This window comes from Artibeus jamaicensis, unplaced genomic scaffold (assembly GCF_021234435.1).
Source record: "Artibeus jamaicensis isolate MK-2021 breed Jamaican fruit bat unplaced genomic scaffold, CSHL_Jam_final contig_685, whole genome shotgun sequence".
In the NCBI taxonomy this organism is placed as follows: Eukaryota; Metazoa; Chordata; class Mammalia; order Chiroptera; family Phyllostomidae; genus Artibeus; species Artibeus jamaicensis.
Genome location: NW_026521924.1, coordinates 18,552,202 through 18,574,856, shown reverse-complemented (window position 1 = coordinate 18,574,856; position 22,655 = coordinate 18,552,202). Strand labels below are relative to the sequence as shown.

The window sequence follows — 22,655 nt, the reverse complement described above, 5'->3', positions numbered from 1 at the left end:
AAGTCGAGATGATTAATCAACACTGCTTCTCTACCCTTTTATACCCATGTTCCTTCTGATAGAAAAATGCCAGGCTCCTTCTCCTTTGCTGTGCAACATAGTTTTTTTCTTTTTAATTCAACATACAAAAGGATGTTGAGTATGCTTTTCAAACTATACTCACCCCTCACTCATGAAAACCATTGATCTTGCCCATCTTCCTCACTCTGCCCCTGGAGAACCTGGGGTGCAGGTAGAAGACTCACAATGCTCAAGGGGGTCCAGTGAGGTGGAAACAGAGTCAGGTTCTCGAGAGCTCCCGAAGTCCAGCTTGGCACTGAATCCCTCAGACCACACTCCTTGACAAGGGTGGGGAAGGGCGAGTGTTTGTGTGTGTAGGGTGGGAGAGAGTTCATCTCGCTCCTGGTGGCCAGGCCAGGCTCTTGTGCTGTCACGGCCTCCACCAGGCCCCTTTGCAATGTCCAAGCTAAACTATGGGGTTTCCTAAGGCAGAGAGGTGATCAAGCACTGGGTGTATATTTCTGAGGCTAAAAGGAGGCAGGAACTCTAAATTTTAGGCCTGGGCTACCCACAGGACAGCCAGCTCAGCTCACTGACAGGTGGCTTCAGATTCAGCACCCCTCCCCAGAGGAATTGAGGAGCCCTCTTTAAGTCTAACCAGCCACTTCCTTGTCTCTGCCTCCTCTTTCTCAGGCTGCTTGCTCTTCATTCTTGACCGAAGATGCTGCTCCTGTCACGCTTCCCACCTCTCTCTCTCTCTGGCTTCTTACACCTCCCTCCACAGTCCTGCCTCTCTCCAGTCCCTGGCAGTCTGCAAGAGGTACTTGATGAGCATTGGCAGAATAGCAGTTTGCAGGTCCAACACAGCCCACATATGTGTTTTGTTTGCCTAACACGTTATTTCAAAAACAATTTGAATTAGTTGCTCACATTTAAAAACCAGTGGGAATCTTCTTAAATACTGGGTTTCCTGCTTCTCTTGAAAAATAGACCAGCAGCAACAGACCCGACTTCCTTGCACTTACTTCCGGCATGGCATCGACTGACTGAGTCCAAGGAGCAGCTGCTCCATCAGGATGGGATTGTGCACACTAGTCCCAACCACACCCTGTTGCCCCCCTAGTCCTCCTGCTGTGCCCCTTTAGATCACTTGTCTGGCCTTGGAAGGCATTTAAGTTCACAATCTGTCTTGCTCACTTTGATCTGAGCCCCTCTGTGTCTCCCATCCATCTTGGTAGATAAGATCCTCCTACCCCAAGACCATCCCCAGCGATGAACTCATCCACACCCAGTCTCCTGACCATCCACCACTCAGCTCCGTACCAAGGGAGACAGTGCCCCAGTTGCTGCCCTCAGACACCTCTCCAGACCCACAGCTCAGCCCCCATCACCCCCCAACTCCAAGCCCCACAACTCCCATGGTGGTCACTCAGGAAACATGGTGCACAAAAACCCACATCCTTTATTGGGTTTAAAGCAAGACACCGGCATTCTTGTACTGAGGCAGGAGTTCTTGGATTTTGTACCGGGGTGGTGTGATAGCTTGGACAATCCTCAGTGGGGGGAGGCCTTTCTGCTTTGCCATAAAAATGGGATAACGACGTTTAGTCTTCTTGTTGAAGCTGTACAAATCCAGTGTCAGAGACTTGGGGTTGTAAATTTCTTTCTTGTGCTGGATTTGGGTGAGTGGTAGATGTTGGCGAGGCTCTACCAACAGCCTCACCAGGTCCCTCCGAAAGACATTCCAGCTATTCTCCATAAGGAACTTCTGGCACATGTCATCATCACTGAAGGTAAAGCACAGATGCTGAGGTTCCCATGCCTGCTCCTCCCTGTCCCTCTGCCCCTCCAGCCTCGCTTCCCACCACTCTTTGCAATCCCTAAACACAATGTGCTGCTTTTCACCCTGGTGCCTTTTTCTAGATTCTTCCCTCTGCCTCCTGTACCTTTCTACACTTTCTTCCCTTAACCTGTGCTGTTCCACCCAGTGCTTATGAGCCACACACAGCCTCTGAGTACCTGAAGGGTGGCCTTTCTGAATTAGAGATGTGCTGGGAGTATAAAACATACCCCCAATTTCAAAGACTTAGAACAAAAAAAAAAAGAATGTAGAGTACCTAATTAATAATTCTTATGTTGATTACATGTTGAAATGATAACATTTTAGATATACTGAATTCAATAAAATATATTATTACAATTAATTTCACCCATTTTCCTTCTTTAATGTGACTGCTGAAATTTTTAAATTACATATGTGACTAGTAGCCATCAGGGAAATGTAAATCAAAGCCAGAGTGAGACACCACTCACACCCGTTAGAATGTCTATAATTAAAAAGGCAGATAATGAGTGCTGATGAGGATGTGAAAATACTGGGACAGGGGTTCCCATACATTAATAATGGGAGTGTAAACTGGTGCAGCCACTTAGGAAAACAGTCTGGCAGTTCCTCAAAAGGTTAAACAGAGTTAACTTATCACTCAGCAAGTCTGCTCCTAGGTATATACCCAAGAGAAATGGAAACAAATGTCCACAGAAAAATTTGCACAAGAGGTTCACTTCCAGTCAAGACGGAGGCATAGACAAATATGCCTTGCACTGCTCACAACTATAGCAAAAAATACAACTAGACAACAAAACAGATATCAGCCGGAATGTCAGAAAATAAAGCTGTGTGAAAGTCTGACAACCAAAAACAACTGATCTAAAGAAGCCACATTCAACCAGTTGGGTAGGAGGGGTGAAGAGGTGCAGAGACAGGAATGGGAAGACCCACATCCATGAGTGATGGATAAAAAATGGGAGGGATACCTCGGGAGTGGGATGCCAGCTCCAGTCCAGACCACTCAGCCCAGGGTTCCAGTGCCAGGAAAATAAAGCCCCATAACTTCTGGCTATGAAAACCAGTGAGGGTTGGGATGACAGAAGAAACTGCAGGATTCTCAAAAGACTCTTCTTAAAGGGCCCCCAACAGATTTAGGATTCACACAGACCCACCCACACTGGGATTCACCACCAGGGCAACAGCTGGAAGGGCACCAATGGCACATGGGGAGAAAGTGAAGTGCGAGTTCTGGGAGACAGTTTCCTCCCAGGCAAAACTCCAGAGGCCAGGCAGTGGCATTGTCCCCTCTTCAAGCTCTCTCCCAAACAGAGCAACAGAGCAGTTACACAGGTTGCTTCAACCTAGCAGTTACCTAAGGCTCCACCCCATATAGTTTAACAAGTGCACCTTTTTACAATAAGCCACGATACTAAGGGAGTCAAAGTAGCTTTATGTAATGCACAAAAACAAACACAGGAAGGCTGCCAAAATGAGGAGACAAAGAAATATGGCCCAAATGAAAGACCAGAACAAAACTCCAGAAAAAGTACTAAATAAGATGGAGATAAGCAACCTATCAGATGCAGAGTTCAAAACACTGGTTATCAGGATGCTCCAGCAAGTCAGTGGGTACTTCAACACCATAAGAAAGTCCCAGGCAGAAATGAAGGTTGCATTAAGTGAAATAAAGAAAAATCCATAGGGGACTAACAGCAGAAAGGATGAAGCTGAGACTCAGATCAATAATTTGGAACCAAAGAACTGGAAAAGCATTCATTGGAACAGCAGGAACAAAAAAGAATTCGCAAAACGAGGATAGGCTTAGGAACCTCTGGGACATCTTCAGGTGTACAGGACAGTGACTCAACCAGCTGAGCCACCTGGCCAGGGCTTATGGGACATCTTTAAATATACCATCTGAATCATAGGGGTGCTAGAAAGAGAATAAGAAGAGTAAGAAATTTAAAAATTATTTGAAAAAAACTTCCCTAATCTGGTGAAGAAATAGACATGCAAGTCCAGGAAGTACAGAGAGTCTCAAACAAGTTGAACCCAAAGAGGTCCACACCAAGACACATCATAATTAAAATGCCAATGATTAAAGATAGAGGATCTTAAAAGCAGAATGAGAAAAGCAGAGAATTACCTACAAAGTTCCCATAAGATTATCAGCTGATTTCTCAAAAGAAATCACGTACGCGAGAAGTGTTCAAAGTGATGAAAAGCAAGGACCTACAACCTAGATTACTCTATCCAGCAAAGATATCATTTAGAATTGAAGGACAGATAAAGTGCTCCCAGACTAGGTAAAGCTAAAGGAGTTCATTATCACCAAGCTATTATATATGAAATGCTAAAGGAAATTATATAAGAAAAAGAAGATCAAAACAATGAACATTAAAATGGCAATAAATTCACAACTACCTATAATTGAATTCAAATAACAAACAAGCAAACAAGCAGAACAGGGACAGAATCATAGATAAGGAGATTATTTGGTGGGATATCAGTTGAGAAGGGGAAGGGGGAGAATGGAGGGAAAGGTACAGGGATTAAGAAGCACAAATTGGTAGGCACAAAATAAACAGGGGCATGTTAAGAACAGTATAAGTAATGTAGCAGCCGAAGAACTTAAATGCATGACCCATGGACAAGAACTAAGGAGAGAGATTGCTGGAAGGAATGGGGGTACCAGGTGGAAGGGGACAAAGTGGGAAAACTGGAACAACTGTAATAACATAATCAATAAAATATATTTTAAAAATATCTGTATAAGAATGTTCATAGCAGCATTGTTCATAATAGCCAAAAGATAGAAACAACCCAAATGTTCACCATCTGAGGAATGGATAAATAAAGTATGGTACATACAAGCAATGGAATATTATTTGACAATAACAAGGAATAAAGCATTGATACATGGTGCAACATGAATGAACCCTGAAAATATGCAAAGAAGCAAGTTACAAAAGACCACATCTTGCAGGATGGCACTTATATCTAGTAAGAGACATATCTATAAAGACAGAAAGCAGAATAATAGCTGCCTTGGACTGGCCTTGGTGTCCTTGTTCCACTCTGTCCCTTGCCCTCACAGCAGGTAAGACTGGGGAAAGCAGGGGAGGGTGGTATGAGCTCAGCACTCATTGGCTTATTTCCTTCTGAGACCACAGCAAGGGAAGGGCATGTTCAATTTCCATTGACTCATCTGTACTCTCACCTAAGGAGGCAAGCCTAATAAATCACAGATTAGAACATTCTTCTGGCTACATTATTTGACCAGAAAAGAGTCCACTTTGATAAATAGAAATCAACTTAATAAAAACCCCAGAAATTGAACTAGGCTACAAACTAGTCCTATTGGTGTCAGTGGTGCATCAGAGTCAGCTCCCAGAGTCAGCTCATGGGGGCCAACTGTGTGCATCTCTTCTCAAGCTCATGTTCAGTGATACCAGGTTGACAGCTCAAAACTGGGCATGGCGGGAGTGTGTGCACCACAGAAATTGGCAAACACTTCAAATCAGTTTACTATCCACCTCTCAGAGAGTTTGTTGTTAAACATTCACCCGCATACCACTGGAAAGTCTTCATTTAAAAATTTCCATTAACTTCCAATTTCTTACATAATCAATAACACCACTAACTCAGACTTAGCACTTACCATATGCCAAACGCTTTGCATTTGCTAATTAATTTAATCCTCATAACCACCTCAATTCACAAACATGGAAACTGTGTCCAAAGAGGCTAAGGGACTCACCAAACCCCGAGGGGGGCAAACAGATGATTACAAATTCTTAGGGGATCTTCTTTTTCTAAGTTAAGATGAACTAAATTCCATGTTACCTCCAGATGCTGATGGTCATACCAAGTTCTAGTCTAGTTTTTCACTAAATAGGGTAGCTCTTCCAGAGGCCTCCGCTTCATGCAGGTGTCTTAGTTCCAGTCCCTGACTCACGTGACCTGAAAGTGTCATCTCTCCTTGCAGGGTATACAACTTCAACCCAGGATCCCTTTAACTCCCATCCCCTCACTGGGCAATCCCAACACTGGATCCCCTCTCTGTGCTTTAGTTTTTAGGATCCTCTTCACTTTGGCCTTGGAGATTTCCCTTCTTTCTTATGATTATTTTCTACATGGCACTCCCTGTGTTTGTAGGAAGAGAGGTTTCAGGTTATCTAGCCCAAAGCATTTACAGGACAGGTGTCCTGGCCAGTGACTATGTGACATACAGGATGTCACAGCCCCTTTCCTGGGCCTCATGGTCCTCAGTGAAAAGATGAGGATTTGAGCTAGATAATGGATATGATTTCTGCCTGCTTTAGCAGTTTAGAAAACCAGGAATTCAACAATTAATGAGTAAGCCAGAACTCAGTATGTCAGCATTACAGACGATTGCCGTGAAGTGCTGACTGGGCAGCCCCAACATCTGCCACCCTCAAACCTATGGAAACCTTTTCTGAATTCAATTCAACAGACATTAACTGACACCCATCATGTGCCGGGCATTATGCGAGGAGCTGAGGCTCTTTAAATGGTTCCTTGGGTAGATGGCTCTAAATAGCCATTTTCTATACGGGGAGTACACAGAGAATTGTGGCATTTTTGGACTGCAAGGAACCACCACTGTTTCCCAACTTGTTTTTCTCACAAAACTACCCCGATTTGGGCCATATCCATTTATTATCTGTTTTTTAATTTATTAATGACTTTTCTTAAATCTACTTAGTTTCTTCCAATTGAATATTTACTTTGGCTTTGTTCGAAGCAACAAAATCTGTCAGATCATGAGTTTGGTGAGTGAGTCATGTTATATTTCTAATTCACACTAGAATAAATACATAGCTATTAAAACTAATGATGTCAATCAATCACCTTGTAAACCTTCTGTGAATGTGTTCCACACTTTAGAGAACACTGTTCTAGTCTAATTTTCTGGTTTTGCAGATCAGAGATTGAAGCCTAGAGAAGGGAAATGGTTTATCCAAGGTCATATAGATCCCATATAGAATCTTTTCAGGGGCTTATGGGACATAGCTACAGATCTGCCTGCCTTCACAACACCTCTCTCTAACACTGGAATCACTAGCTTCCAACACTTGCCAGCAAAACCAAGTCTGATCACAATATCATCACAAGAAAAGAAAAAGGAGGGCGCAAAATTGTATAATCCACAAGATCCCCATCAAAAAACTGTGTGTATGAATAATAAGTGATAGATTTGGCACATATCCGTGTGGTTAAAAAATACTAAAAAGAAATACACAGAATGTTAATTGGGATGGCTGAAACAATGCAAATGATTTTGGTTCTCACCTTTTTAAGTGTTCAGCATATTCTAGTTTTCTGCAATGAGTATGTCCCACTCATTCAACAATTATTGAGCATCTACCAGGTACTATACAAGTGCTCGAGACAGAAATGGGTAAAACACATTCCCTGCCCCCATGAAGCAATTAATCAAGTGGAGGGGAAAGAACTGTACAAACTACACAGCTCTCAATAGTTATAATACAACATGTATGGCCCACGGGAGAGCTGTGGAGGGAGCACAATGAGTATACAGAAAGGGGTACTAACCCCTCCTGGGGTCAGTCAGGAAAGGTTTCTGGAGGGAATGAATCTTAAAGAATGAGCAGGGATTTATTAGAAAAAGAAGGATAGGATTGGAGGATGGCCTTTTGGGCAGAACGGCCTACAACGGCAAAGGCAGGTACGTGCAGGGTCCATGAGGCCATCTGCCTGGTTGCTGGCGTGGGTTAGAGGAGGGGCAGGAGGAGCTGCAGGGAAGTTGAGGGGTGAGACTCTGAAGAGCCATTTATGTGGCCCTGAGCCTGTACTGTATCCTATAAGCAGTGAGATACCACTGGAAGTTTTGTTTTGTCTTTTAAGAATTTATTCATTTATTTTTACAGAGAGAGGAAGCGGGGTGGAGAAAGAGAAAGAGAAACATCAGTGTGTGAGACAGAAACATCACTGTCCTGTGTCCCCTGACAGTGATCAGAACCCACAACCCAGGCAGGTGCCCTGAGGACATCCAAATGGTGACCCTTCGCTTTGCCCACAACACACAACCAACTGAGCTACATGTGTCAGGCTACCACTGAAAAGTTTTAAGCAGGAGTGTAACACAGCCAGATTTGACGTTTAAGCAAGAGCGGAAAGGATCTGGTGAGGAGGAGATTGAGGCAGGGTTACCAGTGGTAAGACTTGTAGGAGTCGAGGCCGGAGGTCCTGAAATGGGTGTAGGGGCATGTCACCCACAGAGATGAATCAGATGAAGAAAGAAGTAGGAGTATATAAAGAAAATAGTAGGACGCAGCCCTAGCTGGGTGGCTCAGTTGGTTGGAGCATTGTCCCGTCCACCAAAAAGGTTGTGGTTTGATCCCTGCTCGGGCACATATGGGAGGTTTGATAGATCTCTCTCTCTCTCTTTAAAATCAATAAACACATCTTCAGGTGAAGATTAAAAAAAGAAAAAATAGTAGAACTTCATTTATATTTATCTTTGTCTTATTGTTTTTAGAGATCTATTTTTATGTTTATAACATATATGATATATAGTACAATTATGGATATATACATAAAAATTAATTAGCACGTGTTATTTATATTACATGTATATTCTTAGAGAAAATACACTCAAATACTTTTTAGTAACAGAGTATAAGATCAAAACAGTTTTGTTACCTGTTTTGTGTGGGCAATAGATTAATTTTTACATAAAAAAATAAAGTGGTGTGGTTTTTTTTTTACATTATAAGTATTCACTCAGGAAAATTTGAAAACTAGGTAAAAGTAAAAAAAAATCTTTTACTGAATCTTTGAAGATAGATATTTATCTTTTTTAATTATGAAAGTAATATATCATCATTAGAGAAAATTTGGAGAATAAAGGAAAAAAATCCACTTAGAATGGCACTACCCTGACACCACTTCTACCAAGTGTATCTTTTCTCCTCATTCTAAAAGCAATGCACGCTCACCGCAAAAACAAAATGAGAGGAATGCGTAACTGCATCTAGAAAGTCCCCTTTTAGTCCCGCCTTCCAGAGAGAAGGACAATTACCAATTTCACAATCCCACAGCAATTATCATTTTTGCCTAACTCCTTCTAGATTTTTTGCTTGTGTTTTACAAAGTCATAGTCATAGTATAAACACAATTTTATGCTCTGCCCTTTTCATTATCATTAAATTACCTATTTTATCCTTCTGCTATTAGAGCCATTAAACTTTATAATTTTAATGAAACAGCTACATTCCATCAAGTGAATGGACCATAATTTTCTAAACTATCCCCTTACAACATGTGTGGGTGGTGGTGGTGGTGGTTTTCTATTATGAATATGCTGCTCTGAACACCCTCATGCATGCAGTTTTCCCCACAACTTAGTTATATAGAGATAAATTTATGGGGGGGGGGACCATTGCTTTCATGGGTAATAACAGTTTTATGGCCCTCGAAACATAATAAAATTATATTGTCCAAAGGACTGAGCCCACTTAGAGTCTAGCAACAGCTACCAGTTTCATCCCACCCTTGTCAGCATTAGGTATTAGCATTTTATTCTTTCTTTTACTAAAACAACAGGTGAAACTGTGTTCATTTGATCCAGTGGGGTGTACACACATTCCCAGCACTGACCTGGGGTACTTGATCTTGAACCTGGACAATTTTTCTGTTACCTCACTGTCCATCAGGTCACAAAATTTTTCTTTCCTCACAGTTAACAACTCAACTCCCAGGCTCATGAGGATCAAGGGCCGAGTGTCTTGTTGGCTGTTTGGGAGGAGGATCTGGTGAAGGCCCTAGAAAAAAAAAAAGTCCCAGAACGTTTGACCTCAGACACCATCTACTTCTACTAGCAGGTATTCTAGATGGGAAAACAAGGCTGTGAGGGGGAAGTGAATCCATCCAGGGTCATTCAGCAAACAGCAGGGAGGAGTCCAGGGCTCCTTTTGCTCCACAACATCCAATCCTCCCACTCCTCAAATTAGAACAGCCCTTGAGGCATTTGTCCATGTCCTACCTGCAGGCAGCTGGCTCTCTCCCAGAATGTACTCAGGGTCACTCTCCAGGGGATGGCATTTTACAGGTTTTCCCTACTATCCAATCTCAACGCTTGTGCCAAATAAGTCTGTTTTCTCTTTCTTAGGATTGTGACAAAAATCAAACAGCTAGTCCTCCTCTTCTAGAGCTTCCCTTTGCAGCTACCACCCTCCCCCATCCTTTTCTGCAGGTCTTGGCTCCTAAATGCATGTTCCCACAGAGCCTCAGTCTTCTCTCCATCTTGCATAGACCTTGGAGGCCACTGGCCTCCTCTCTGCAGCTATGGCACTCCTCTGTCTCTCTGGTATGGAGTCCTATTTGGTTATATCTGGAAGGGAGATGGAAATCAACAGGCATACCTGGTTGTTTTACTCAGAGTATAACCCCCTTCTAAGGAGACACCCTGAGAGGGGGCCAAGCCCTTGTTGTTGAACTCCCAGTCCAGTGCTCACTCCTCCGCATTCGCAGCTATTAAGACTCGGGTAGCGAGGGAAGAGGAGGTCAGTGGCCCCAGAGTTTCCAGTGTCCTGCTCTTTAGGGCTTAAGCAGAAAGGGGGCCATAAACCAAGACAGCCGCTCTAAGAAGGCCACTGGGATCAAGAAAAGTCCTGGCTTCAGAAGGAAGAGCCAAATGTTTACTTATGTCACTTTAGGTAAGTTACACCCCCCTGAGCCATCTGTAAAACCCTCTTTGAAGGATTCTGAATTTGAAAGATCTGAAGTGGGATTTGGAACAGCATCCCCCTGCCCCCACCATTTGGGTTCTAGACAGCCGTTGAAGGTCCAAATAAGATGGTGTGTATAAGGATGTTCTGGAAGACACAAAGCACCTCACATGTCAGTTACGCCTAGTACAATGAGCATGAAACCCCTTCTGTAAGGCCAGACCTCGCAAAGAAATGCCCTTTAGCTCCTACTGCATGGTAGAAATATATACACATATGTATAGATGTATGTGTGTGTATGTATGTATACATGTGTGAGTATATATATGTAGGGCCTTTCTATGCATTGGGCTCTGTGTGGTGAATGAAGCAATGAGGCCCTTGCTCTGAGCCCCACCCAAAGCCGGCCAGGTCTTCTTAGAGAAGCAAGTCCCAGGCCCCTATTCTGGCATTGCAGGACCTCTACAGTGTGCATCCTGTTGTTCTCCTGCCATCTTACATAGCCTCACATTCCTCTCGCCATCTACCAAATGGGACAATGCCCTCCCTGACCTCTGGTGCCTCCTTCTGCCCAGATGCCAAGCATCCCCAGCTCCTCCACCTTGCAATGTGCCAGGTGGCATTCATGGACCAGGCACCAGGCCTCAGGTGCCTGTGTTCAGTCCAGAGCGACTCACTCAGGAACACTGACAAACTGCAGTGAAGTGGACAGTAAGAAGGTTGGAAACTACATCACGTGAAGATTAACGGAAGGAATGGAGGATATTTTGCCTGAATAAGAAAATAAGTAACAGCGCACTGGCACTGTGCCTGGTTCCGTATATGCTGAATGAAAAATAAAACAGCATTCTCTGAATACTTAGGGGCCATCACATGGCAAGGAAGCTGATTTCTTCTGTTTTGTTCTTAGGAATGGGCTATGGTGGGGGGAGGTGCGGGGAACTAGTTAAAGTTGCAGGAGGCAGAATTTTACTGAATAAAAGAAAAAGACTGCCCTGGCTGGATAGTCAGTGGATGATAGGGATGGAGAATATTTCTCCTCTTCTTTGAAATTAAAAAGGACCCTAAGAGCTCGAAACTATTCAATTGGCATTCACCGTGGGCTGAGGTAGTGCCTGGGGCTCCCAGACAGCATGAAGACACACCGTCCAGCAGGGCAGAAGCATTAAAGAGCCTGCCACCACACGGGTGAGAAGGGCGTGGCGAGGACTCTGGTGACACTGTAACTGAGGAACACTGGAAAGAGCACATGTGAGGGAGCAGCTTTCCAGACTCAGACGACTACACACAGAGCTCAAGAGGAGGACCCCAGAGATGCAGGGCCATTCTCGTCACACACCCTATTTTTATGTCATATCAAAGGGACATACTATTGACCTGACTTACTCCTGTCAATGTTGGCCTTGATCAGCTGGCTGTGGTAGTGCTTCTTAGGTTTTACTTCTGTAAAGTTATTTTTTCCCTTTCCATACAGTACTCTTTGGAAGGAAATCACTATGTGTAGCCCACACCTGAGGAGCAGGGAGTTATAAGCATCCTCTCCTTTAGGGCAGAGTATCTACAGAAAGTATTTGGAATTCTTCTGCATAGAGAGATTTGTCTCTTTTTAAATTAATTTATTCATTATTTATGCATTGCATTGGTACGTTCTCATGGATGTTTATCTTATACTTTGAGTACTTACTGACACTACAAAATACTCCAGGTTCGTCTTGAATATTTCCTGCCCTAGTTCTAAAATCAATCGTTTCCTAAGGAGCCCTTTTCTTCTTGTTGAAGAATGGTATTAGACACCAAGATCTGGTTGCTAAGTGTGCTCATTGCTATGGGATGTCATTTCTTTTAGGTCCTGTCAGCTGACAGGGCAAAAGGTATATGTTTTTACACATATATTGATAAATATTTCTATATGTAATTATCTATATCAATATTAAGTTAAACATGAGTGCATACTGATGTCTTCAACTCTGATCCATTAACACATGGATCATTCTAACTTCTTGCCCTTGCTTATCTGTAAATTTCCATTCCAGTGGTAAGATACCTGGCTCTGATCATTCATTTATTTAACTGATTCATTCATTTATTTAACTGATCCATATCACTATACATGGACAGAAGTATACATGGACAGTTAATCCACAAACTGATGGGAAACAACTTTATCAACTAGAGTACAATGCTCATATGGAGTTCCTTTTGCTTTTAGCCTTACAGACTCCAGGCATCTCCAAATACTTAAGTCTTCAGCACTTTTTTCTCTCACCCCCTTCATTGAAGTGGTTTCATTCATTTGTAATATGGTTAGATTTTCCTGTCATAGTCTATTCCTTTCTAAAATCCCCTGATCTCCCAGATGACATCTTTTGTTTTTACAAAGAACATACATTAAGGTTCACTCTTTGTGCTATACACAGTTCAATGGGTTTTCACGAATTCTTAGAGTTTTGAATCCACCATTACAGTAACAAACAGAATAATTTTACTCTCCTAAAACTCCCATGTGCATTACCTATTCATCCCTGCCCCTGAACTCCAAATCTCAGGTGACCTCTGATCATCTCATCTCTATGATTTTCCCTTTTCCAGAATGTCACAGAATTGGAATCATATAATCCATAAACATAGAATACTTTGTGATCTCACCTTTAACAGGAAGCTAAACAACAAAACAAACAAGTAAGCAGAAAAAAAAAACCCAAAAAACAAAGACACTGAAATAGAGAACAAGGGGATAGTGACCAGAGGGGAGAAGGAAGGGAAGTTAAGGGGAAAAAGGGGGAGGGATTTGGAGGAACAAATAGGAAGGACACAGGGACGAGAACTAAGGGGGGGGAGGAAATGGGAGGGAGGTGGGGAGCAAGGGGCAGGGGAGGCTGGGATGGGAAAAATAGACAAAAAACTGTACTTGAAAAATAACTAAATAAAATTTAAAAAAAAAAAATCAATAAGCATGTCCTCAGGTAAGAGAAAACAAAATAAAACCTCAGCTTTTCAACAAAAAAAAAAAAAAAAAGAATACTTTCCATTCATTTAAATCTTCTCTAAATTCTTCCATTATAGTTAATAGTTTTCCTCATATATTTTGAACATATTTCCTTAAACATATTTTTAGATTTACATCTAAGTATTTCACTTTTTAGTGCTATTGCAAATAGTACTGTGTTTGTAATTTCACATTCCAATCATTCATTGCCTGCAACTTTCCAATAATCATTTATTTGCTATAAAAACAAAAAAATGATTTGTTTTATCCTTTAAATTGTCTACATAAACAATCATGTTATCTTCAAGGTTCGATTCCCAGTCAGGGCACATGCCGGGGTTGCAGGCCAGTTCCCTGCAGGCCAGTTCCCAGCAGGGGGCGCACAAAAGGCAACCATACATTGATGTTTCTCTCCCTCTCTCCCTCCCTCCTTCCTCTCTAAAGATAAATAAATAAAATCTTTTAAAAAACCATGTTATCTGCAAATAAACACAGCTCTATTTCTCCCTTCCCAATATGTATATATTTTATTTCCTCTTGTCTTAATGCACTAGCTAGGACTTCTAATACAATGTTGAATAGGAGTAGTGGGTGAGGACATCCTTGCCTTATTTCTAAATTATTTTAAAGCAAGTTCCAGATGTCATATTTTATCTGTAAATGCTTTGACATGTATCTCCTAAATATAAGAACTCTTTGAAAAACATAAGCATAATATGGTAATTCTTAAATTATCATATCTAAAAAAATCAATAATGCTCCTTAAGATCACCACATAGAGAGCAGGGTGTTTTTAAACCTTTACAGTCATTATTTAACACTCCCACCCCATCATATTACACACTGTATCACAGCCAGGGCTCTTTACACTCTTACAATGACTTCTCCTTCGTCCACTGTGTGGATCTTAATGTAGGTCCCCACTAACGCCTCCTTTGGAAGATCACCGTGCTTGGTATTGACCATGGGACACTTGATCAGATGAGGTTGCCTGGATCTGAAATTAGACAACTTGTTAAAAAGAACTCATTTGTAACTCAGGCAGTTCATGAGGCCATGGATAACCAGCTCCAACTCTACTGAACATGAGATCTTCCTCCCCGCTCTCGGAAGTGAGAAAACCCCAAAGCAAGCCCTGGACTGATTGCTTCAGGAATTGAAGTTTAATGGGGAAAAACCTGGAAGAGAAGATGGTAGGACCCTTTCGAACCCCTGAAAGCTATCATGTGCAAGAAGGGGCTAACGAACTCATGCAGCTGAACGAGGCCTGCTGGGCAAGAAGTCCAGGCTGGCTGACACCCTCAACATGAGGAAGGAATTTCTGAGAGCTATCCAAAAATGAAACAAACTGACAAAGGGTAAGATCTGTGCCTTTAGGGACACAACTAAAGTGGGGGCTCTTCTCGAGAGGAAGGCAGAGAAGAGATGGTTTTTGTTTGTTTGCTTGTTTGTTTGTTTGTTTACAAAGACAGACTTCCATGGGTGACTTGGAGACTCTACTTTGTTCATGCTGGGGTTAATTTTACCAGGCAATCTTGTGCTTTCTTTGGTCTCAGGCTAGGTAGAAGGAAGGGACAGGCTATGCTATATGGATTAGAGGCAGGAAAAAGATTATTTGTCAGCTGAAAATATAGCCGAACTCACCCAACACATCAATAAGGCTGGCTGCTAATCTCACCCTCACCCTCAGGACTTGCACATGAATGACACATGCCCAGCATGTCCTTTATTTTTCACTTGTGGGTCTAACCTGTCCCTTTTCCCTTTTTGATTTATAGCACAGAAATGGGGTCTGTTCCACCTCTACCTTCAGAAGAACTGGGATAGGATTTGAAGCACTGGATCCCTTAGAAAGAATATCAATCACAGAAAAGACTCAGAAGCCACAGGATGCTCATCATGAAGGCGAGCAGGCTAGAAATTGTAACAGGCAAAAGACTCCAGGAAAGTGGCACTACAGCAGTTCAGAGATGGTGACGCTGATTCCATTGTCAGTATCACTGCAATATTTTTATCCCAAATTTAATGCAGGAGTGGGGACTGCTATGTTCCTCTGGGTCCAGTGTTTAGCTGCCTCTGGGCTGGTGCCCATTGAGTCCTTTCCTGTTCCCCCGCCTCTGTGGGCTGAGGCAAAAGTGCATCCACCTTTCCCCATCATGAGAACTGTACCAGACAAGACTGAGTGCTAACAAGCTATTTGGGCTTGAATCCTCACTCTGCCACTTCCTACATGTGTGGCCTCAAACGAGTAACTTAATCTCTCTTTGTACCTTGGTTTTCTCACCTGAAAAATGGGAGTGATAACAGCAGTACTTACACTTACCTCATAGGGTTTTTGGTGAGAAGGATTAAATTAGATAATCCAGTAGCAGGCAGAGTATTCCATAAGTGTTAGATATAGTTATCTAACTATCTAACTTGTCTCATTTAACTGCCAACTTGCAACAACCCTGAGACTTAGACACTATTATCTACAGACAAGGAAACTAAGGTTTACGGAGGTCAAGTTCCTTGTCCAGGGAGACAGAGTTAAACTAAGTGGCCAAGCCAGGATGTGAACCTGGGTTGAAATGACTCCAAACCTTCTTATCTACTGCCACCCTTGGATGGTTAGAATTTTCTGAAGAGGCTCAAGGCCCACCAACACACAGATAGAGTGTCAGAACTATAAGATCAGTCCTGCTCCTTCTTCCTCAAATGGGTTCCCTGACAAAGGAAGTAGCTGGCCACCTACGGTGGCCCTGAGAGTTAGAGGCAGAGATGCAGCTCCTGGATATCAAACCTGGCACCTCTCAAGCTGCCTTACCCACACACCCCAACCTCTGGGGTCAAGCTGTACCTGTGACCTCCACCCCCTCCCCAGTATCCCTGACATTCCTGCCCTGTAAGTTATATCATCCTTTTCAACCAAAATCTGGACCCTTCTATCTGCCAAGAGCTTAACTTACTTGATCTTTGGGCCCAAGAGCTTTGGAAGACTGCCTTCTTGGGTATTAATCGTCCCACCAAAGCTGGTCCCCTGTTGCTCCCAGGCTTTCTGGAGATGCAGAAGTTTCAGAGAACTAAAATCCTGTAGAGGATATGATTTGATCTGGAATTCCTTGAATCTCTGCGCAGGAGAAGATTCTGTTAGAGAAAGCACAAGGAAACACATTAGCAGGTCTTTGTATATGTGACGGTTGTGGTGGTGACAGTTAGAGGTATATATCATAGTGACCTGCCTGGCTGGTCTGGAGCATGGGGAGATTAAGAAAAATAGAAAGAAAAAAAACCCAACACTGTGGTGTCCCTGTATTGTCCCTCTGTGTTAGACCCTGAGCTAGAGCCTTTATATCCATTGCACCCAGAAAATTGTCAGAGATAAAATGAGAAATAAAATGAGCAGCGGAGAGGTTAAGTTGCTCAGGAAAAGGCTAAAGGCTGCATTTGAACTCAGGTCTGTCTAATTCAAAGCTCATGTCTTTTAGCAGGTCACATTTATCTGGGCTTTTAAATTGGGATTGGGGGTGGGGGCAGCAATAAAAGACAAATGGAAAACCAGCCACAGAACCCTGAACAAGTCACATAATCTCTCTGAACCCTTGCAGGATAACTGTCAGAATGACAGATAAAAGCAGGTGCTATGTACCTAGCACAGTGCCCAGCACATAACAGCCCTTCCATGAGAGTTATTAACAAGTTCTCCAAGAGAATACTCCTCAGAAATAAAAAGGAGTAACCAAGTACTCAAAAATCACTGTGCTGCCCTGGCTGGTGTAGCTCAGTGGATTGTAGCACAGCCCTGTGAAGCAAAGGGTTGCTGGTTCAATTCCCAGTCAGGGCACATGTCTGGGTTGCAGGCCAGGTCCCCAGTAGGGGACACATGAGAGGCAACCATACATTGATGTTTCTCTCCCACTCTTTCTCCTTCCCAACCTCTCTCTCTAAAAAAAACAAAAACAAAAAAAAACCCACCATTGTGCTGAGTGAAAGAAGCCAGACATAAAACAGTGCATATGGCATGATTCTATTTACATAAAACCCTAGGAAAAACAAATGTATAGGAAAGACTTTCTATACAGAGAGAAAGTAGATTGTTGGTTAACTATGACCATGGATGAAGAGTACGGGTTGTCTGGGAAGGGGCACAAGGAAACTTTTTGGGGTGATGACTCTTATATCTAGATTCTGGTGGTTGTAACAGATATAAGTTCCTCAAAATTCACTGAACTACACATTTTAAATGTGTGCATTTATTGTATGAAAATTAAATCTCAATAATAATACTTTAAATTATTTATTTATTTTAGAGAGAGAAAAGAGGAGAGAGAGAGAAACATCAATTTGTCATTCCATTTATTTCTGCACTCATTGGTTGACTTTTGTATGTGTCCTGACTGGGGATCAAACCCACAACTTTGGTGTATCAGGACTCTGCTCCAAGAAACAGAGCTATCTAGCCAGGGCTCAATAATGATGACTTTAAAAACAGATCTCCAAACTCTCAGAATCAACTACTAAAGTTAATATTAATAGAAATAAGTCCAAACTGCATAAGAAGAAGGTCCTGGTTTAACAGAGTATATATAAAAACGCCTGAATATAAGCTCTTTAGAAGGCATTTTGGTAACATCTACCAACATTTTAAATGTATGTAGTCAGGACACGCTGGGTCAATGACTTGATTCATTGAATTTATTCAACATTTATGAATTTATTCAATATTTTTTGCACAAATATGCAAAGATAAATACACCAGGAAATTCACCACAATAGGGTAAAAGTGAAAAATTGGAAATAACCCAATATACTTGTAAAAAGTAATTGGTTTAATTCATTATGGCATGTATACACAATAGAATGAAACTCAGCTGTTAAGAAACATAGATCTAGGCCCTGGCTGGTGTAGCTCAGTGGATTGAGGGCGGGCCTTCAAACCAGAGTATTGTGGTTCAATTCCCAGTCAGGGCACATGCCTGGGTTGCAGGCCAGTTCCCAGCAGGGGACGCATGAGAGGCAACCATATATTGATATTTCTCTCCCTCTCTCCTTCCCTTCCCCTCTAAAGACAAATTTAAAAAAGAAAAAAGAAAAGAAACATAGATCTAGACTTCTGGCCAAGATGGAGGTATAGGTAGATATGCTTCACTTCCTTACACAACCAAAAGAAGGACAACAACCAATTTAAAAATAAAAAATAACCAGAATGGCCAGAAAATCAAACTGTATAGATAGAAGTCTGACAACCAAGGAGTTAAAGAAGAAACATTCAGACTTCCAGCCAAGATGGAGGCATAGGTAGACACACTGTGCCTCCTCGAATAACCAAAGAAGGACAACAACAATTTAAAAACAACCAAGAACCAACAGAAAATCAAACTGTATGAAAGTCCGACAACCAAGAAGTTAAAGAAGACATACTCGTCCAGACCCATAGGAGGGGCAGAGTCCGGCTCGAGGAGAGGACTCGAGGCAAGGTGGTAGCTGGAGGACCAGGCAGGCAAGGCAGCAGCTGGTGAAGCAGGAGGTCCCACATTTGCATGCAGATAAGCCAGGAGGAACAATTGGGGAATAAGACAGATCACACAACTCAGGGTTCCAGTTCAGGGAGATAAAGCCTCAAACCACTGATTGAAAACACCTATGGGGGTTGAAGTGGCAACAGGAGAAACTCCCAGCCTCACAGGAGAGTTCGTTGGAGAGACCCACAGGGTCTCTCTCCTGAGGTTACAATCCCCTAGAACATTTACAAGCCAACCCACCTGGGAATCAGCACCAGAAGGGTCCAATTTGCTTGTGGGAAGCAGGGGTAGTAACTGAAATCCAGCAGAGAGCTGAGCAAGCACCATTGTTCCCTCTCAGACCCCTTCCCCACATATAGCATCACAACACAGTGATGTGGGTTGCCCTGCCCTAGTGGGCACCTAAGCCTCCACCCCTCATATGTAACAGGCCCATCAAGACAAAAAAAAAAAAAAGGCCCAAACAAAAGAACAGATCAAAGCTCCAGAAAAAATACAACCAAATGAAGGAGAGATAGCCAACTTATCAGATGCACAGTTCAAAGCACTGGTAATCAGGAAGCTCAAAGAATTGGTTGAATTTGGTCGCAAATTAGATGAAAAATGAAGGCTATGCTAAGTGAAATAAAGGAAAATGTACAGGGAACCAATAGTGATGGGAAAGAAACTGGGACTCAAATTAACGATGTGGACCAGAAGGAAGAAAGAAATATCCAATCAGAAAAGAATGAAGAAACAAGAAACAAGAATTCAAAAAATGAGGAGAGGCTTAGGAACCTCCAGGACATCTTTAAACGTTCCAACATCCGAATTATTGGGGTATCAGAAGGGGAAGAGGAAGAGGAAGAGCAACAAGTGGAAAGCTTATTTGAACAAATAATAAAGGAGAACTTCCCCAATATGGCAAAGGAAATAGACTTCCAGAAAGTCCAGGAAGCTCAGAGAGTCCCAGAGAAGTTGGACCCAAGGAGGAACACACCAGGGCACATCATAATTACATTACCCAAGATTAAAGATAAGGAGAGAATCTAAAAAGCATCAAGAGAAAAGGAGACAGTTACCTACAAAGGAGTTCCCATAAGACTGTCAGCTGATTTCTCAAAAGAGACCTTACAGGCCAAGAAGGGGCTGGAAAGAAGTATTCAAAGTCATGAAAGGCAAGGACCTACATCCAAGATTGCTCTATCCAGCAAAGCTTTCATCTAGAATGGGAGGGCAGATAAAGTGCTTCTCAGATAAAATCAAGTTAAAGTTTCACTAGTATATGAAATGTTAAAGGGAATTTATCTAAGAAAAAGATTAAACTATGAATAGTAAAATGACAATAAACTCACAACTATCAACAACTGAACCTAAAACAAAAACAAACTAAGCAAACAACTAGAACAGGAAGTTAACTACAGAAATGAAGATCACATGGAGGGTTATCGGGGGAGGCGGAGGGGAGAAAGGCACAGGGAATAAGAAGCATAATTGTTAGGTACAAAATAGGCAGGAGGAGGTTTAGAATAGTATGGGAAATGGAGAAACTGAAGAACTTATATATACGGCCCATAGACATGAACTAAGTGGGAAGAATGCTGGAGACAGTGGGGTATACAGGGCAGTGGGGTAAAGGGGAGAAAAAATGGGACAACTATAATAGCATAATCAATAAAATATACTTTAAAATAAAAGAAACATAGATCTAGACCTGTGGTTCAAGCCAAATGGCCTAACATGGACTAGATTTACTCCCCCACTTGAAACTACTGAAATATCAGGCTAAATGTATGAAAAAAATGGTTTTCAAGACACTGGTCATTTGGTCACAGTCTTGAAAGACAGAAAACAAAATGGGTGAGCCCTACTATTGCCCCAATTTACTGCCTAGAGATTTTCCGGGACATGGTACAGGGAAGAGAAATTCAAGTGCTTTCTCTGAATTCATGAGATTCGACTGAGACTCTGGGGAGAACAAAGTAGCTAAGTTCACAGAGCACAGTGCCAGGGAGGAGAGAGCTGCAAGAGGGAACTCTGAAGATCTTCCAAGGCTTCCCCTTCAGTCTCAGCTGAGTACTGAACATGTGTATCATGGTAGCAAACCAACAGTGGCAGGCAGCCTCTAAGATGGACCCCAATGAGCCCCACACTTCCTGGTATTCACACATTGTGTAATACTTCCCATTAAGCATCAGCTGAACTTGATTCTAACAAACAGAACACAACAAAAGTGATGGGATGTAGTTTTGGATTAGGTTTAAAAGACTGTAGCTTCTGCCTCAGGCACACTCTGTGCTGCTCTCTCTTACTTCTAGGGAAGCAAGCTGCCATGTCATAAAACAACTCTACAGAGACATTCATGAGGTGAGGGGCTAATAGCCATGTAAGTGAGCTTGGAAATGACTCCCTCCCAGTTGAGGTTTCAGATGAGACCACAACCCTGGCAGGCAGCTACAACCTCCTGTGACGACTTGAGCTAAAGGCACTCAGCTAAGCCATGCTCAAATTTCTGACCCACAGAAACTGAGAGATAATAAGTGTTTGTTGTTTTAATTCAGCAGGTTTTGGAATAATCTGTTACACTAGTACCCAAGACTGGGAAAGAATCATCCAAAATAATTAGAGAATAAATCATCAGAGCTCACACAGAACCAGAAGTAGTTCCTATACCCAATACCTAGAATAGAAAACCTCATGAGTCATGGGGCGCCATGAAATATTCAAAATGGTTTTTCATTATGAATGGGGCAAAATTAGCTCTAGATTGAACATTGCTCTGATCCCACCTAACAAAGCTTAAAAGCTAGTCTCCAAAAGATAAAAATATTCCCAAGAAATTTAACTATATCCCAGAACAAAGCTCATGAATATTTATAGGAATAAAAATACATAGCACCCAAAATTCAGTTTCTAGCATCCTATGAAAAATTATGAACCATGCAAAGAAGTAGGGAAGTATGAACCATACAAGGAGAAAAAAAACAAGGAATTGAAACTGGCTCCAAAATGACAAAATTAATATAAAAGGACATTAAAACATTATCACTTATTAACAGCTATTATCATATACACGAAGGGGACATTTTGTGCACATGAAGCAAAGACATGGCAGTTATTTTTTTAAATACCCAAATCAAGTTTCTAAATATGGAAACAACAAGGTCTGAAATGAAAAACACAGTGGATTGGATTAATAGCAGCTTGGACAATGCAGAGACTTGTAAACTTGAACACATAGAAATAAAAACTATACAAAATGACAGAGAGAAAAAAGACAAAAAAGAGAGAGAGAGAAGCATTAACAGACCATCAGTGAAACAACTTCAAGCAACTCAATGCACATATAGCTGGGGTCCCCAAAGTGTAGGAGAGAGTGGGAAAAATTAATGGCCAAAATGTGCAAATATGATAAAATAACATAAACCCCCAAATCCAAGAAACTAAATGAACCCCAAGCACAGAAACATGATGAAAATTATGTTAGTATTTCATCTTTGTTGTATTTTCTCCATTACCATTTGGTCCCCTTATACCTCCTCCCCACAATCACCACAGTGTTGTCCATGTCCATGAGTCTTTTTCCTTTTTGCTCAATCCCTCTACCCCTAACTAGCCCCGCTTAGCAGTCATCCTGCTCTCTC

At 42.1% G+C, this 22,655-nt stretch overlaps 1 protein-coding gene across 1 annotated transcript in view; it reads right to left on the bottom strand.

The window, feature by feature from the left end:
• Positions 1-1,471: 1,471 nt before the first annotated feature.
• Positions 1,472-22,655, bottom strand: part of CNBD2 (cyclic nucleotide binding domain containing 2) — a 47,390-nt gene continuing 26,206 nt past the window's right edge. The window contains exons 9-12 of the mRNA XM_037164461.2: positions 16,480-16,657; positions 14,408-14,528; positions 9,476-9,639; positions 1,472-1,787 (exon numbers count right to left, since the gene is read on the bottom strand). Coding sequence (XP_037020356.2) covers positions 1,472-1,787; positions 9,476-9,639; positions 14,408-14,528; positions 16,480-16,657 — 779 coding nt within the window. The remainder of the gene's footprint in view (positions 1,788-9,475; positions 9,640-14,407; positions 14,529-16,479; positions 16,658-22,655) is intronic.